Genomic DNA, 19,908 nt, shown 5'->3' on the forward strand with positions numbered 1-19,908 from the left:
CTTGTGCAGTTCGACATTAACAGTTATTTTTTCAAAGCTATTGTAGAATTAACAAAGGAGCATATTCAGCATATTTTGCCTTATGAGTTCAAGAAAGGCAACAACACAACAGAAAGTGTGAGGAATATTACTGCAGTATATGGGGATTAGGCAATAAGCATAAGCCAGTGTCATCGGTGGTTCCAGAAATTCTAAGCCAGAGACTACAGCCTAGAAGATGAGCCTCATCCTGGAAGATCTGCAGAGCTCAACAAGGATGTCCTGCAAACCCTGGTGGAACAAAATCCCATTGTAGTTGTTGAGGAACTAGCAGAGAAGTTTGTATTTGGTCATTCAACCATTCATTGATACATGTGTGCCATTGGAAAAGTCAGCAAATTGTGTGAATGGGTTCCTCACAAATTTTCTGAGTCTAATAGCTTCTTTTCTGTCACATCTTGCGAATGAACCTTTTTTGGACTGAATAGTGACTGGTGATGAGAAATGGGTTCTCTGTAAAAATGTCAAGTACCAAAGACAGTGGGTAGGAAAAGAAGAAACATCAGCACTCCAGGCTAAAGAAGGTCTTCACCCATGTAGGGTGTTGTTATCGGTTTGGTGGGATATGAAAGGTTTAGTCCACTTTGAACTTTTAAACCCAAACCAAGCGATAACAAAGGAGATCTACTGTGAGCAGCTTAAGTCAACGTTAGAAGAAAAACAACCATCTTTGGTTTCAAGATGAAAGGTGTTCTTTCATCAGGATAATGCTCGGCCACATACAACGAGGATAACATTCCAAAGGCTGAAGCAGTTTGAATGATAAACAATGCTTCACCCACAATATTCACCGGACATTGCCCCATCTAATTATCATCTGATTCTGCAGTCTTCAAAATCATTTGGACAGAAAAAATATAAGTTCTGCAGACGAGGTCAGAACAGTACTTGAAGAGTATTTTTTATCACAGACAAGTGAATTTTGGAAGAGGGGCCTTACAAGTCTACCAGATAGATGGAAAAGCATTGTAGAAAATGAAAGAGTATATATTTTAGATTAAAGAAGAACTTTGTTTATCTTAATTTTGAAAAATAAAAGAAGTATAAAAACACCGTATTATTTATGGGATGAACTAATATATATAATATATAAATGTAACCACATGTGAATCGTTGGCGATTTTCTTCCTCTGTCTTCCTTTCTATTGTTTCCAAAGAAGAGTGTTTGCTTGAAACGTTAAACCATCTTTCTTTCCTTCCTTGAACGTCTGCTAATAATTTACATGTACCACGTCTTTGCGTTGTTGTTGTTTTTTTGTGTTTGTCTTTTGAATTTACTTCTTTTGGGATTTACTATATATATATATATATATATATACATATATATACATGTGTATGTGTGTTCATTTACTTTTCAGTCATTTGACTACGGCCCTTATTATATGATGGGCTTCTTTTAGTTACTGTCTACCAAATCCACTTGCTAGACTTTGATCAGCTCAGGGTTATAACAGAAGACACTTTCCCTAGATGCCACACCTGGAACCATGTAGTTGAGAAGCAAACTTCTTACCACAGAGCTATGCCTGTATATATTATATATAGGTGCAAGTATGAGTTTATGATTAAAAAGTCTGCTATGCAATTACATGGTTTCAAGTTCAGTCCAGTGCACAGTAGCAAGTAGCTTCTTTAGTTTTGGGTTGACTAATGCCCTGTGAATAGATTTGGTAAACAGAAACTGTGTGGAAGCCTATCATGTATATGTATGCAAGTGTTTGCATTTGTCCTCCCTTTCACCACCTGACAGAGTTTGTTTATATCCCTGTAACTTAACAGTTTGGCAAAAAAAAAAAACAGATAGAATAAGTATCAGACTTAAAATATATACTAGTGTCAGTTTATTCAACTGAACTCTTCAAAGTAGTGTCACAGCATGGCTGCAGGCCAGTGACTGAAACAAGTGAAAAATCTTCAATAGAGGTTTCACTTTTTTCTTCCACAGTAGACATTAGAAATCCAAACTACACTGCAAAGATGATGTGATCTTGTAATTAGGACATGTACATACTTCTTTGAAAGACATCATGTTTCCTTTGCATTAGTTAGATAGTTACTTCTATTATTATTATTATCATTAAGTGGCAAGCTGGCAGAATCATGAGCATGCTGGGTAAAATGCTTAGCAGCATTTCATCTGTCTTTATGTTCTGAGTTCAAATTCTGCTGGGGTCAACTTTGCCTTTCATCCTTTTGGGGTCGATAAATTAAGTACCAGTGAAACACTGGGGTCAATGTTATTGACTAGTTCCCTCCCCTAAAATTTCAGGTCTTGTGCCTATAGTAGAAAGGATTATTATTATTTTTTTTTTTTTATTTAATCCAAGGAATAGGGTCATTAGCAAAATGCCTGTGACTTTGACTTGCTTTCCAAAACTGTTGCAGTCAATGCTCAACTTCAGCTTTGTGGGCTGATGCATGTAAGGAAAGCATCAGCAGTGTTTTACCAAGGATTAGCAGTTTTGAGAAGGAAAGATTATCTTTAGTAGAGGTAAGGGGAATGATGAGAAAAGGAGAAGTTGCATCAGATGATACAGAGCTTGTTAGTTAAGTGGAGTAAGAAATATAGTAGTGATTGTGCCTAACTGCAGACACGGTTGTGTACTGGTGACAAGTTAAAAATTTCCCTTCTCTGCATTTCTTGCGTCTTCTTGCCCTTCCTCTGTTTTAACACCCCGCCTCTGAACTGCCTATGTATGTACTTTTATTTACCTTGTATGTGCTTTATTTACCTTCCTCTTCTCCTACTCTACCCTTAAATTTTCTCACACCATGATGTGAATTGCTACTTTGCTGATAATTCTAACCTGGCGAAGGAGGCTCTTATTATGATAATATTTATACAAATCCTCCACTGGTTGCATATACTTGACTTTTTGTGTACCCCATTACAACTATTACGTAATTCCAAGCACCCAGAAAGAGTTGTTGGAGTTAAAATACTATGCCATCTCCTGTTAGTTTTCTGTATTTTTTGTACTTCATGTAAATTTATTTTGTGAATATATATCTATATGCTCATACATGAGTGTTCATCTGAATATTTTTCAGTTTTTGTCTCTCTCACTCTCTCATATATATATATATATATCATCATCATCATCATCATCATCATCATACATATATATATATATATGAGAGAGAGAGTACTGAAAAGTTTCTGGCTTGAAGGGAACCTTCTGAGTTTTTTACAGAGCTTAGAGAAACTGAAGGACTGCTGCAATAACTGTGTGAATCTAAAAGGGGAACATGTTGGATAAAATCATAATTAAATGATCCTCCTATATTTTATTTTACCCAAGTGGGGAACTTTTCAGCATCCCCTCGTGTGTGTGTGTGTGTGTATGTATGTATCAATATCTATAAAACACAAGATGTTTGTGTGTGTGTGTACGTGATGTGGGTTATGCACGTCCACAAATTAGCACGCATGTCGCTCCAATTTTAGGAGGACATTGTTCATGACCCTCACAGCTGCATGCACATCTCTGATGTTTTTCTCAGTTTTGCTGATGTGGATTTCCTAGAACATTCATCAGTATCGACATTTTTTCAGCTATCTTGGAAATGTTTGAACCACTCATACAGTTGTGTGCGGCTCATACACTCCTCTCCATACACTTTCTACAACTTTAAGTAAGCCTCTGAGCAGGTATCGCCATGACAACTTTCTCTGTCATGGTCAATGCGACGATCACATGCTACACACCTTCTTTCCAAGCACTGTTGTAAACAGCAGAAGTGAGCTAGAGCATTAAAACTTAGTGAGCATGCACAGTAGAGTTCAAGGTCAGTCTTTACAAAGTAGCTTTACTCTGTGTGCTTTAACTTCATTACTATGGCAACAATCCAGATACTTATTCATCAGACCAAGTATGTATGTATGTATGTATATATATGTATGTGTAAATATATGTGTGTCTGTGTGTATAGATATATATATATATATATATATATATATATATGTATATGTGTGTGTGTGTGTGTGTTTAGTTGTTTTGACTGAAGTTGTTCTTGAAGATATGCTGGTTCTCGAAAACATATATGGAAAAATAAAAATCAAGTCAAGTCATTTTACTCGACTTTACATCAGTCTTAAAAGCACAAAATGATGTTACAATAAATAAGAATAAAAGTATATAAAATCATATTAAAATACACTAAATGTTAAAATACACACCATAAAGTAGTGAAGCCTAGTTCACTAAAGCATGAAATCTTATTTATCTGTCTTTTGGAGCTCATATTGCACTGGTAGTTCCAATATCTACCATTAGGCATTGTCGTGGTTTCTGCGATTGTCTTGAATTCAGATTTGTTTACATCTGTTTATCGTTTATATTCTCTCATTTACATTCATTTGTAACTTTAATTTTTGCCCCCCTGCCTCCTCAAAAAAGTCCTGGTGAAAGTGTTGAGGATAAGTTGGCAATGTTAAAACATCATGATAAAAGTGAAAATGTTGTAGCGATTGCACGATCTTTTGGCGTGAGTTGGACAACTGTATCGAGGATTGTGCAAGATTTTAACACTTATCACATCTGAAGCCCCAGGGATGAAGAACACTGTTATCAACAAGAAAAAAGGCAAAATCTTTCAAGAAATGGAAAGTCTTCTATCTATTTGGATTGATAGGCAGAATCGTCAGAATGCTACTCTTAATCAAGAAATCATTCAAGAGAAAGTGTTGAGGACCTGAAGAAAAATATCCAGATGAGAAAGATGTAGAGTTCAAGGCAAGTCAAGGATGAAGTGATAATATGTTGTCAACTTAATATGATAGTCCCATTAAAAAGGAACAATGCTACTGTTATTTAGCCCTAGGAAACACCGTTTCCTGTTGGACTTGACACATTTCCTGTGTCCTTATGTTTTCAAAGTAGAGATAAGCACCTCCACCCAGCAAAGCCAGCATCCAGAGACTAGTTTCAGAATCATTGCTCATTATCAGTTTGGAGTAGCATGTCCTGCTAGCTTTATTCTTTATTACAAGCACATTGGCTCTTACAAAGAAGGGATGAACAAAGACAGACAACACAATACAGTGAGGTACATAAAACATAAATCAAATGAAATTATGAATATAATGATATAATGAAAAATGAAATGTCTTACCTGCGCCCCACACGCAGGCAGTGTCATTTAACTGTTTATGTAACACATTATTCACGAACAGTTCATTGTTCTTCTTTACAATGTGTATTTTTTTTAAAAAAACATTATTGTAAGTTATAAAAATTTCACTTACTTTCAATTTACTATGTACTCTATTATGTTGTCAAATGGCACCACTGGTGGTAGTTTGTCGCATCAAACCAGCAACTCTGCTATTACAATTTGTTCACCAAATAATTCTTTTAATCTTTCTCCTTTCTCTCTCTCTAACAAAACTGCCTAGTTTATCCTCATTCCCCGATAATTTTACTCTGATTACATTTTTCATTTTAGTGATCTGTTTCCCTATTTCTATCGTCCTCACATTTTTTTCCTTTCAGTACTCCTTCCCGGTTTCCATCTCTATTCTCTCCTGATGTTCCTGGTTTTTGTGTCTTAACCATTTCTATCTCTTTCTTACTCTTTATTGTTGCTTCCTTTCCTTTCTGCATACTTGTTTTTTCTTCTGTAATTTTCTGTTTTGTTATTTCTGTTCTTTCAATTTATATCTCCTCTATGTTGTTTTTTCTCTTTTTTTTGCAGGCTTTTTGGTAATGAATATGCATTTTCATCTCTTTTCTTCTTTCTTTTTCCAACTGAGTATTTTCCTTCTACATTTTCCATCTCTTCACTTACTTGGCTTTGTGCTACCACTCCTTGTTCCACCTCCTCCTCCTCCTGTTCTCCTTCTTGTTTCTGGGGACACCTTGCTTTCATGTGTCCCCATACTCCACAGTGGTAGCAGATGGGAGGTCTTCCTTCCACTACCACTCTTAGTTTAACATCCTCTGGCAGCATAATTTCATCTGCAATTTTATACAGGTCCAGTAAACTGATTTGGACCATCACCTCGAGGCCATATCCAAACCAGTTTACTTCTGTTGTCCTCATGACCTTCAGCACATTGGTCTCCTCCTCTGTGTTGAAGAGGATGGCTGCCACCAGCCACACTTCATCATTTTCTGGGGGCACTCTGCCAATCCTAACTCTCGCTGCATGTTTGCCACAGTAGGTTGGCAGTAGTGTCCACTCTTCCGACCTCAAAGGCACCGTGGAGCACTTTATTGCGTCCTGTTTGGTTGCAAACTGTACCTCCACTGTGCCATACTTCTTGCCTCTGGTGTAGAATGTTGTTAGGTGTTTAATGTTCTTAAGACATTCTTCCATTGCTTCAACAGTCGCTATTTCCACCCTTTTACTTAAGTTTGAAAGCATTCTATACACTACAGTTTTTAGCTGTTTCCTCTATTACTTCTTTTGGCAGAGTCAGTCTCAGGCTGTTTCCTTCCTTAACTATGAGTTCATTAGACTTTTTCAATCTCTCTTCGTCGAACTTCACTTCTTTCACTTGTAAAACGTCGTTATTCAAACTCCTTCCTGTTGTTGCAGCATAGCTGACAGCTGGTTGGGTCTCCATTACTTCATTGCTTCACACTTGTCACAAATGACAAGAAAATTTCCAGAAAATATATTCGTAAAAATCAGTTCACAATAAAATTAACAGAAATTTCTCCACCCCGCAGGGTGAAAATTACTGTTTTTCAAAGGACAACAGTTCAATTTCAATTAAAGTATTTCACTTCAAAATAACATAAATTTACAATAAACAAAACAGGAAATGAACTCACATACCGCAGGTAACAAACTGAAGACAACAACGTGTCACAGATGAAAAGGGCATGGCCTTGCTAGCTGGATTTTTTATTATGATTATGGAATCATTACATAGATGAGACATTACAGGACAACACAATTACAAAAAGGTTGATATGAGTTCTAATGAAGCTTTAAAAATTTAGATATAAATTTATATAATTTAATAGACTTTAAACTATACTCTTTTTTTTTAAATAAAAAGCATGAAACAAACTCTGAATGCATGTCCAGCAGCCTGTAAGGCCCAGCAACTATGTTTTCTTTCTTCATCAATCATTAAGCTGGGTTACTGACACCCACCTTTCTCATCACATCCTTCCAACGTTTCACATATACTCTCTGTGGCAGGATCTTCTTCTCCAATCCCATCTTGCTCTTCAGATGATACCTGAAGTAGGTTATCAAACCGGGGCCAGAGATGAAAGACCCTGTCATGATTCCTTCCATTCTCGTATGCCACACACATTCTTTCAATACTGCAACTGTGCAGTGAAACCGTGCAGTATACATAGATAATTCGATATAAGGTGTTCCATTTTGCATGTCTTTTATCCGATTTTTATTATTATACACTCAGCAATTTTTAAAAAGTTGTTTGTGTATATACATCAGGACCTAGATATGTTTTTATGTGGATGTCTGTATTGTAGGCATGCATATGTATTTGTATGTGTGCATCTGTGTATATGTGTAAGTAAGAGTGTATGTTTATACTTGTGCACATACATACATGGATGTATATGTATGCATGTATACACTTATACAGAATGTAACATAGTATAGATATTATAGAATATAAAGCTTTATAACACCAGAATAGAAGAGGATCAGGGCTGACCTATGGTTAAACAACAATAACAATCCAACACAGTGAAGAAGTTTATTTGAAAGGTAATTCACGTAATTGTTTTTTGTGAAAATTATTTTCTTTTAAAGAAAAAATGGACACGGATATGTAATTAATTAAGGAGAGATTTGGCTGTTATTTCTAACAGGTCGGATGACCATGTAGAGGTTCAATCTGTTGGCACCACTGTGCAACACAGGTCCTTCATTCTTTAAATCATTTAAAATAAAATACAAAATTCAACAGCGGTACTCAGACCTCTACATGGTAGATAGACCTGGTAGAAATAGCAGCCAAATCTCCCTCAAAAAACCCTACTGTATTAATGCGAGATTTTTTACGATAGTTGATGTATGGAAAAGATTATGTTGAATGTTTGAAATGCAAATCTGTAAATAGAAAAGAAATTCAGACCTCTGGGCTGACCTATGGTTAAACAACAATAACAATCCAACACAGTGAAGAAGTTTATTTGAAAGGAAATTCACATAATACTTTTTTGCGAAAATTATTTTCTTTTAAAGAAGAAATAGACACGTACCTATGTGGCTGAGCGCTATTGTATTAGACGTGTGGTTTGCATTTATCTCTCGAGTCAAATTGTATCAGTGAAGTTCTTTTGAAGTTGCATGAGACAAAAGAATTGATGTGCGTGTGTGTGTTTGATGCGGTGTGAAAGACAGAATGTGTGATTATATGTATATATGTATGAATGGCTTCAGTGACACACACTCACATACACACACGCACGCGAGTTGTTTTAATTGATTTTCTCTGTAAGTATGGGGGCTAGGAAAAAATAGAAAGCGCATTCCAATCTATGCACCCGTCTCCACATGCGTGCCATTTTTCACGCAAATCCACCCAGCCGTTTGGCCGTGAACCTCAAGACAAGAAAGAATACAATGGTTGGCCATAGATTATAGTTGATCTAGTATGGGTATATACTGTTGTAAAATATTTATGTAATGCAGCGTGAAAATTTTAATTTTAATTTTAGTGTATTAATTGATTTATATTTCCTATATAATTATTTACAATATGTATTTTGAATCCACTTTTTGATTTAAGGTTTTCTTCGATTTTACAAAAGGATGAATTTATATTGAATTCATTTATTTTGTTCATTGCATGCTTAAGACCGTTAATTGAAAGGACCAATGACACGAATCCATATTTGAAGGTGTATCCTTTAACTAGTTTTGATTATATCGTTATTTCTGTTCCATTTTAACAAAACTGTCTGACGATCAGGAACGTGAAACTCTGAGTAACAGCTTTTGTTATATTTCTGCTGCACGTTAACTCGGTATATCAACCTGTAAATCGGCTGGGATATCTTGTTTTTTAGTGTAATTTTGCTACCCCTGGTAACTATTAACGTATTCAAATTATCGAAAGTTTCAATAACTGAGATAATATTAATACACATAAAATAATATACTATATATATATATATATATATATATATATATATATGGCATGGTGGAAGTCACCTTTGTGTGTGGGGGTATCAGTTTGTCTATATCCCTGTAACTTAGTGGTTCAGCAAAGAGAGACTGATAGCAAGCTTAAAATGGGGTCAATTTGTTCTACTAAACCCTTCAAGATAGTGCCCTAGTGTGGCCTTAGTCCAATGACTGAAACAAGTAAAACTAAAAAAACATGTATATGTTAATCATATATCATTTATAAAGAGAACACTACAGTGTTTATACAGCTACACTATCAACAATATTAACTGATGAAAATGAAACAAACTTATTAGAATATATCACAATACATAAACTAATATTGTGGCCATAATCATAGAAGTGCTACTAGTTATTTAGAAAGCTCTCAGAACACATTAGAGTTAAAAAGAAACTAAAAAAAATACTTCTTCTAATTAACTAATTAACAGAATATATAACATAAAATATCAATAAAACAGTTCTGACATACTTTTCTATCTTCTGAAGAGAGCTGGTTCTTCAACATATCTGGATTATTGAATGTCCATTCCCAGGACTGACAGGTAAAATATGTCAGTATGCCCAATGTTCGGTGCAGCCGGTTGTAAATTTTTACCATTCTACAGAGAAATGAAGAAAAACAAATTAGAATATTTATGAAATTGTCAACAAATATTCAAAAAGTCTTAACTGATACATTAGTTATGTATTCCAGAGATCAGAATGTTCTGGTTCCCAAAGTTTTATTTTTCAGTGTTTAGCACTATCAACATGATATTTGACTCCTCTCACCATTCAAGTCTCATTCGTTACATCAAAAGATGGTTAGATGTGCTACTGGATAGAGGCAAATCAAAGAAGACAAGAGAAAAGATGGTGAGATCAGATCTTAGCTGTAGAGTGTTATAGATAAGTCAAAGCTGTAATGAAATGAATGGTACACACAAAAATATGCCATTATGAACCTATCCATCACAGAAAAGTAGACATTAAAATAGTTAAAGTGATGATGTCTGGTGTTTTATCCTGTGTACTATGCATGTACTTTAGGAACCATTGCTATCTTTCTCGACTTATTACTGCTTTCTGCCCTCTCTTTTACCCTTTCCCAATGAGTCATAATGAACCTAAGCATTATATACAACATATTCATTACTATTACTAGCAGAAAGGTTGCCTTCTGGGCTGTTTTCTGTTAGTTGCATAATTTTTCTTGTATAGTTGAGTAATTTTTCTGGTATATTACATGAAATCTCCCTTTATATCATCTAATAGTACTCACTCCCCCAGTAAATTTAGGGTGTAACAACAGAAGTGTGTCCTCTGAATTTGTTTTCTCATAACTTTCTGCAAAATGGATATTTATAAATGAAAGTTTCTACAACTACATTTCGGATGGTGTAGATTACAATCATATTGGAATTTGTTGTGAAAAACTTTCTCTTTGGGAGAGGAATTTGTTTCTTCATAGCTTTCAGAAGAATAGATATTTTTTAATGAAATTTTCAACAAATAACTTCCAGATAGTTGAGATAAGGTTTATATACAGGAATTTAATGTGGAAAAAAGTGGGGGGGGGGAGGGAGGGAGAGTGTGTGTGGGAGTGAGAGAGAGATTTCAGGCATCTCAGCTTTGCTTTTCTGACAAACTTTGATGATTTAATTACAATTGTATTGCAAAAACAAAAAAAAAAAACATTACTTTTGGGACTCGTGTGATTTCCAGCTGCTTTTACCACACTTAATGACCACATACAAGATGAACCACCTTTCAGTTTGTTTAAAAGAGAGAGATTAAGATTGCAACAAAATAATGAAAAACATATGTATTCAATAATTAGTGTTAGCATTGTACTCTCATTTCTACAAAGATTTCTTTCAGAAACTTTTAGGGCAAGGGCGGAGTAGTTCTCAAAAGTAATTTTTTAAAACATAACTGTAATTAAATTCATCATCATCATCAATGTTTAACATCCGCTTCCCATGCTGGCATGGGTTGGACGGTTTGAATGAGGGCTGGGGAACCAGATCTGGCAAAATTTCTACAGCTGAATGCCTTTCCTAAAGCCAACTACTCTGAGAGTGTAGTGGGTGTAATTACGTGCCACCGGCACAAGGGCCAGTTACGCGGTACTGGCATTGGCCACATTCAAATGGTGCTTTCTATGTGCCACCTGCACAGGAGCCAGTCTGGCGGCACTGGCAACAACCACACTCGAATGATGCTTATTTTTACGTGCCACTGGCATGGGAGCCAGTCAGCAGCCCTGGCAACGATCATGCTTGAATGGTGCTTTTAATGTTCCACTAGCATGGGTGCCAATCAGGCGGTACTGTCATCAGCTATGACAGCAATTTCACTTGCCTCAACAGGTCTTTGCAAATATAGTTCATTGTCCAACGATTGAAGGGTACGCTTAAATGGGCTAGTTATACAGCACTGACATAGGCCACGGTTATGGTTTCACTTGGCTTGCTGGGTCTTCTCCAGCACAGCATATTTCGAAAGGTCTTGGTCACTTGTCATTGCCTCAATGAGGCCCAATGTTCGAAGGTTGTGCTTCACCACCTCATCCCAGGTCTTCCTGGGTCTACCTCTTCCGCAGGTTCTCTCAACTGCTAGGGTGTGACACTTTCACACAGCTGTCCTCATCCATTCGCAACACATGACCATACCAGCGCAGTCATCTCTCTTGCACACCACATCTGATGCTTCTTAAGTCCAACTTTTCTCTCAGGGTGCTTACACTCTGATGCGTATGCACACTGACATTACACATCCAGTGGAGCATACTGGCTTCGTTCCTTGCAAGCTTATGCATGTCCTCAGCAGTCACGGCCCATGTTTCACTGCCATGTAACATAGCTGTTCGCACACATGCGTCATACAGTCTACCTTTTACTCTGAGTGAGAGACCCTTTGTCACCAGCAGAGGTAGGAGCTCTCTGAACTTTGCCCAGGCTATTCTTACTCTAGCAGCTACACTTTCAGTGTTTATTGCTCCTCAGCATTTGCCACACACAAAAACTATCTTCCCAGTTAGCCTTCCTTTGATATTACTGAACCTCTTATGTATCCATAGCATACCCTGGGTACATCTTACGGAGTCTCGACTTACGGCTTTTCTACAGATCGAGCAGGGCCATCTACCTGAAGGGATTTGTGGTTTGTCTGCCTTCCTACTTATTAAGACTTTGGTTTTTGCTAGGTTGACTCTAAGGCCCTTCGGTTTTAATCCTTGCTTCCACACCTGAAACTTCTCTAGTTCTGATAGTGACTCAGCATTCAAATTATATTGAGATACATGAAATATCCCCCTCCCCATGCTTTTCACACTAAACTCATATATAATCAGAATTTACACCATCTGAAAAGTATTTGTCATTTATCTTTTACTTCTTTCAGGTATTTGATTGTGGTATTCCTGGGGCACCACCTTGAAGAATTTTAGTCAAATGAATTGACCCCAGTATTATCTTTTAAAGTACTGGTACTTAATTTATTGCTCTCTTTTGCCAAACAGCTAAGTTATGGAAACATAAACACACCAACACTGGTTGTCATGTGGTGGTGGGAAACAAACAGACACAAAGACACACACACACACACAACCAGCTTCTTTCAGTTTCCAAATTGACTCACAAGGTTTTGGTTGGCCCAAGGCTATAGTAGAAAACATTTGCCCAAGATGCCATGTAGTAGAATTGAATCCAGAACAAACTTCTTACTACACAGCCATGCCTACATCGAAGAAAATTTCATTAAAAGATGCCCATTTTCCTAAACATTGTGAGGAAAGAAAGTCAAGGAGGCATGTGAAGTATCTGAAACTCCCCTCCTGCCATCTCTGAAAATGCTTTTCATAACAAATTCTGCTATAATTATAATCTAAACAATCTGAAGGATATTTATAGAAAATTTCATGAAATAATATCCATCTTTCTGAAATTTAAAGGAAACAAAATTAGTAGGGAGAGGGATACTTGTGTACATATGTCCAAATAACATAAGCAAGTTAGAATCACTAATTTCTAATTCTTCAACAACACCCAACAAATATGAAAAGCCAGTGGAATCAATAGAATTTGGTTGATGCTGGATTAAACTTATAATTTGTAGAAAGTAGCATTGCAAATATTTGGGCAGCCTTTATATTTCCAGGAGTATAAACAGATATTAAAAAAATACTGCCCTGCAGTGAATTAAAATGTCATATTTAATAAAATTAATCTTGTGAGTGAAGTATGTACTTCAAATATTCCATAATAAAAGAAACATAAAAACCACATTTTGATAAAAAATATATCAAGACAGATTTTATAAAAAAATTTCCAGACTTTAATAATTGCTTTTTAGTAAAAGTTACATAATCCAAACTATTTAATAAGTAGCTTTCTTTATTGTAGTATAGATAAGCTAATGTTGACTTGGAAAGATTGAAATCCAAAAAGATGAGGTACAAAGCTACATGCTACCAAGTCCTTGGTCTAGCTCTATGACTTTTGGAAATTGTACCACCATTTTGGGAATTAAGCGAAGTGCAAACTCCAAAATCACAAGAGACAAAATTAAAAATGTCCCATGGGCTGTAAAGTTGATGAAATATTTCAATTAAGAAATTGGTTTAAATTAGTCCAATGTAATATTTTCAACTTATCCAGATATTTTCACTTCAATTGAATTGAAATTTTTACTTTTATCAGAGACATGTCTATAAAACATGTCTCAAAACCCACTTCTGAAATTCAATTGCATTTTTTTTTTTTTTTTTTGGCAAACTAATTAAACATTGACCAAAATGAATATAATCAAATAAAAAGCAAACTAAAAAACCAATAAGATAAAAATGTGAAAAAAGTGGCATGACGGACAGAATATGAAACATGGAGTTTTTTGTTAGAATAAGATGGGCCTCAGCTTTAAATAGTAAACACTGCCATTCTAGACAGTAACTTAATATACGTAGCATACCTAACATACATAACATATCCCACATACCTAACATGTTAACATACATGAGATATGTAACATACATGGTATATGTAAAAAGCTAACATATGATATAGGTAACATATGTAACATACATAAAATACATAACAAATTAAACACATTAAAAATATATAACATATGCAACATACCTAATATACTATCTAACATGTAACATATCTACCATGTGTAACATGACATAACTAACATAAATAACATAGCTGACACATGTAACATAACTAACATATGCAACATACCTAACATACCTAATATAAGCAACATACCTAACATAAGACATATTTTACATATATCTAACATATATAATATACCCATATATATTACATAACTAACATCTAGCATACATAACATATTGCACATATATAACATACCAGACATAGATAATATAACTAACTTATCTAACATATGTAATATACCTAACATATCTGATATACTCAACACATCTAACGTAACATACTTAACATACCTAATACACATTATGTATGTAATATACCTATCATTCATAACATACTTAACAAATGGAACACAACTAACATATAATGTACCTTGCCAGCACTGGTGCCAAGGAAAAAGCACTCAGTCCACTTTGCAGGGTGGTTGGTGTTAGGAAGGGCACCCAACCATAAAAATCCTGCCAAAACAGACAGTGAAGCCTAATGCAGTCTTCTGCTTAGCCAGCCCCTGCCAAGCTGTCCAACCCATGCCAGCATGGAAAATGGACGTTAAATGATGATGATGATGAAATAGTATATCTAACATACGCACAATACATAATGTACCTAACACATGTAACATATCGAACATATACAATACATAACATACCTAATATATGTAACATATCTGACATATGTAACATACCTAACTTACAAGGATTGGCTGAAAAGTTCATAAGCTGACCAAATACTCTTATGTAATGTAACCAAATGAGGTTTATTTTTCAACATAGACCCCTTTGTGGCCCACAATCTTCTCCCATCTGTGTTACAGAGCTTGGATCCCATTGGTGAAGAACCTTTCATCCTGTTGGTCAAAAACGTCATCAACAGCAAATATGACGTCATTATCACTGCGATACTGGTTCCCAGCCAAGTGCTTTTTCATGCTAGAGAACAGATGATAGTTAGATGGGGCCAAATCAGGAGAATAAGGAGGGCAATCAACTAGTTCAAAGCTTTAATCGAGCACAGCAACCATTGAAACCAATGACTTGTGTGCTGGAGCATTGTCCAGATGAAACAAGACTCCTTTTGTCAGTTTTCCTGAGAGTTCCATCTTGATAGCCTTTCATAAATGTCTCAGCAAGTTGGCATAGTACTCTCCATTGATGGTGTGGCCCTTTTGAAGATAATCATTAAACAATGCCTTTTGCATCCTAACAGAATTGACATCATCACCTTCCCTGCAGATGAAATGACTTTGGCCTTCTTTGGAGCAGGTGAGAAGGGGTGCTTCCACTGTATGAATTGTCTCTCTGTTTCTGGTTGAAAGTGATGAATTCAACACTCATCCTGACTCAAGAAACATTCAAGGAAACTAGCTGGATCTACCCGAAACAATCTCAGATTTTCCTGTGGTGTGAGGATGTGGCAGAAACTGTTGTCATGCCAAGTTCATTGTGCAGAATATTCTCAACTCTCTCATGGGATATACTAATAGCATTAGTTATTTGATTTGTAGTCAATCACCTGTCATCCATCACCATGCGGTGAACATGATCATTGTTTTCCTCAGTGGTGACAATTTCAGGACATCTAGACCTTGGGTCATCTTCAAGAGTCTCTTTTCTCCTTCGAAATTCAGCTGCCCACTTTTGCATTGTTGATAAAACTGGAGTGTAATTGCCTAATGTGGCAACCATATCAGCATGAATGTCCTAGGAGGTTAAACCCTTTTTCTGCAGGTACTTGATAACAGCACGATGCCAAATTTTGTCCATTTTTAAGAGAAGGCGCTACTAGTTACTTTTGATGTGTTCTTTGAACAGTCAGATGTCAGTTGACCTAGAAAGAGATAATGCAGTTATTAAAAAGAAGAGCTAAAATTAAAGCATGCAAGATTTCACAGCTCTAGCATCACTCCTTCATAGTCAGCCTCTGAACTTTTCAGCCCACCCTTATATATAACATATGTAATACACGTAACTTATATAATGTATGTAAAAATATATTTAACGTGTCTAACATATGTAACATACCTAACAAATATAGCATACTTAATACATGAAATTTAACTAACATCTAACATACTTAACATATGCAAGATACCTAGCATATGTAACATCTAACACGTGTAACATACCTAACTTATCTTACATACCTAACGTACATAACATATCTAACATACTCAACGTATGTAACATAACATGTAATAACATATCTAACATAAGTAACATATCTAAGATATCTAACATTTACTCTTTGACAGCAGACCACCACTCTACTCAAATGTTATTGGTTATAAATTATATGTACATACCTTGGTTTTTTACCCAAAAGGCTGTAGCCCAAATCTGTAAGGTAGGCAGGGATCATGTGACTGACAAATACCCAATAGTCATGTAGAAAACTGTCATTAAAAAAGAAAAAAAAATCACAAATATGCCATAGGTTAAAGGAAGAAAACATTTTATTTATGTTTGAAATGAAGGAATTTCTGAACAGTCAATTAAACACAAAAGTATTTAAATAATTTTTCTAGCACTTGCCATTACAATATATGATCTAATAACAGAGCTTCTACATGGTCTCTCAATTTGCTAGAAATAGCAGCAAAAGCTCCTTCAAATCATACCCTAGCATCTTAAGTAAAGAATAGAAAATCATAGGATTGCCACAATAGGAATGCTTTTGATGACAGATCTGCTAAATGAAGGGCTGACCATTAGTTAAATAATGTATGATAAACTTCTTAAGTTGAAAAATACCATAAATAGAAAATAATATTAACCTGTTATTTGTCATGGTAACATTGGGTCTTCGAAAGGCTGCTTCTAAAGGAGTTTTCTTGAAAAAGTTCAATACAATACTCTCTACAAAAAAAAATTGAAAACAAATGAAAATTCCATTCTTCAAAGTGGCCACCATAATTAAAACAAAAGCAATCTATCAGAAGGCATACAAAACTATCAAATCCATCAGTCATACCTTTCTGAATTTGCATTTCTGATGAAACCCTTACTAAGTATTTGACTGGTACTTTATTTTATTGACCCCAAAAGGTTGAAATGCTAAGATGGCCTTCACAGAATTTGAACTCAAAACATAAAGAGCTGGAAGAAATGCCACTAAGTATTTTGTTTGACATGCAAATGATACTACCAGCAGACCACCTTAGATGGTAGTTTCTTTTATTGGCCACAAAGGTCAAAGACACTGAGAACAATATCAAAGGATGAAATACAATGCAAGGAAAGTTTTGCAGTATTCAAAAAGGAATCAACAACAATAAGGACATAACAAAAGATATAAAAATAGAATTAAAAGAAACAAAATAAATTCCTCAATAGTGCAGTAGTCCACCCAGGCAAAATTTCACAAGATTACTCTGCTGTCTGAAGGCACTGAAACAGCCCTTTCTCAATTTCTTTCCTCTTATTTAGAAAAGCATACTTAGAGTAAGCCCATTCAGACTCAGTATTCTTGCCATTCTCATCCACCTTTCAATGCATACACTAGAAAGCAACACCTCTTTCTCTCTACCCTCACCTTCCTCTTCCAATGATACTTGAAGGAATTGATGAGAGCTTGGCCAGTAAGGAAAGTACATGTCTTCAAACCATTCAGACAAGTCTGCCTCAGCCCCAAGGCAGAGAAAGGCTTGCCTCTCTTCCCTGCCAAAAGAAGATGGTACATCAATTTTTACTACAGATTCGACAAACAGCTACATTTTGTCTACATGTGACAGCAGCTGTTTGACATAACCTCACAAGTCATTAATGCATAAACACTGAACGATGGGACAGAGAAAGGTCTCATTCCTTTGCATACATTTCAGCATTTCAGATTGGTTCAGATGTTGGTGCTTCCATGCACAAAGAGCTTGCTTCAAACAGGTTAATTCCTCCCTCTTCCAGCAGCACTACCATACCAAAGACTTTTGAAAATTGTCCAGTCCCCAACCTGAAGGTCCTCCAGAAGAGAATGCTCATACTCAATTCCAGGCTACCATCATCCATAGCCCTCCATAAAAATTAGAGTTGCCTTCTCCCCACCACTGACAGCCAGGAGGAAGGAGGAGGACCAGCAGCAGCAGCTTTTGATAAAATATACTGTATATAGTGTATTAAGTCAAATTCTCCACAATAATGATCCCTCAATCCTTACTAATTTAAACAACCAAAAAGATGAGCCTTTGTGTGTCAGTGTACTTACCCATTTCTCCCCAGGTGAATGGATTTACAGAACCAGTAGTACAATGATAAATTAAAATTGAAGGGGGTTTGACCAGGGCTGTGTACCATCCCACTGTTATCATCAAGTTCACTGGAATGTCAACAGGGACAATATCTGCAACAGCCTTGAATTCACATTTTACAGAGCGTAGAATTCCTTTACCAGCCTGTACAAAGATAAGAATAACAAAGTGAATTTGTGTGTGTGTGTGTGTGTGTGTGTGTGTGTGTGTGTGTGTGTGTGTGTTTGTCTGTGTGCAAGATTTGTTGGCCGAAAGAGAAGAAAGTAAGTGTGCGTGTGTGTTGAGTCTCAAATATGATTCATGATTGAGCCAAGTAGTGGTATGTTTTCCTGCTAATCCAGATCTATGACAATATAGGGAAAAAAACCTACTGTATTTTAACAATTATCAAGAACCCTTATGTAAAAGGAACCCCTAATTTTGGGGGCTTAAAATTTGGAAGAAAGGGATTATAATATTATCCATGTATAAGAAACTCCCATATTTTTATAACTTAATTTTTGACAAAAAGGTGTTCCTTATACACGTTAAGATACAGTATATCATCATCACCATCATTTTACATGTTTTCAATGTTAGCATTGGTTGGATGGTTTGACAGGCTTTAAAGGGTTGGAGGATGACATCTTGCTCCAATGTCTCAGTTATAACATGGTCTCTATGGCTAGATGTCCTTGCTAATACTAACCCTTTTACAGAGTGCATATTTTCATAGCACTAACACTAGTGAGGTTATCATGTCATCAACATGACCTCTTAAGCTTTGTGTTGTTGCTGCTTAATTAGGTTTCTCAACTACACACACGAACACCAGGCATAGTTCTGTTTGCTTCCCAACCATGTAGTTTTGTGTTCAGTCTATTGGACAGCACCTTGGATAAGTCTTGACTAACCAAAGTCTTGTGAATGGATTTGGTAGAAGAAAACTAAAAGAAGCCCATTGTATGTGCATGTATGTAGGTGTATTTGCATCTGTGTCTTTGTTTACATTTAGGGTTTGTGAAAATTGCTATGACCAGTGTTATAGTTATTTTTCTTGCAAATAAATCACCTGCTCACTTTATGTCTTAAAAATACATGAAATAAGAGGTCCCTTAGATTGAAAACAGGCAATGGTTAGTGACAGGAAGAACATCTAGCTGTAAACCAATACTTCAATAATATATTCTTCTAGCCCATGTCAGCAGGGAAAATGGATGTTAAAAAAGATAATTAATGAATTTATATATATATATATATATTACGGAGATGCACTTGCATAGCAAGTGACCTGATCTGAGATCGTGTGCTGGAACGAAAACAATTGCAGCGTGGAAGGTGTTTATAAGCCATTTAAAATAA

The 19,908-nt window shown here is 35.8% G+C and overlaps 1 protein-coding gene across 2 annotated transcripts in view; it reads right to left on the reverse strand.

The window, feature by feature from the left end:
• Positions 1-7,715: 7,715 nt before the first annotated feature.
• The window catches only part of LOC106869388 (fatty acyl-CoA reductase 1), a 30,165-nt gene continuing 17,972 nt past the window's right edge, over positions 7,716-19,908 (reverse strand). The window contains exons 3-6 of one of the 2 annotated variants that reach the window (XM_089355167.1): positions 18,525-18,711; positions 17,101-17,182; positions 16,630-16,719; positions 7,716-9,770 (exon numbers count right to left, since the gene is read on the reverse strand). In XM_089355167.1, the coding sequence (XP_089211293.1) occupies positions 9,593-9,770; positions 16,630-16,719; positions 17,101-17,182; positions 18,525-18,711 (537 nt within the window). In that variant the 3' untranslated portion in view covers positions 7,716-9,592. Of the gene's footprint in view, positions 9,771-16,629; positions 16,720-17,100; positions 17,183-18,524; positions 18,712-19,908 lie in introns of those variants that run through there. The other variant, XR_016242606.1, reaches the window with a different exon arrangement.

Source organism: Octopus bimaculoides, chromosome 7 (genome assembly GCF_046866305.1).
Source record: "Octopus bimaculoides isolate indiv1 chromosome 7, ASM4686630v1, whole genome shotgun sequence".
NCBI classification, from domain to species: domain Eukaryota; kingdom Metazoa; phylum Mollusca; class Cephalopoda; order Octopoda; family Octopodidae; genus Octopus; species Octopus bimaculoides.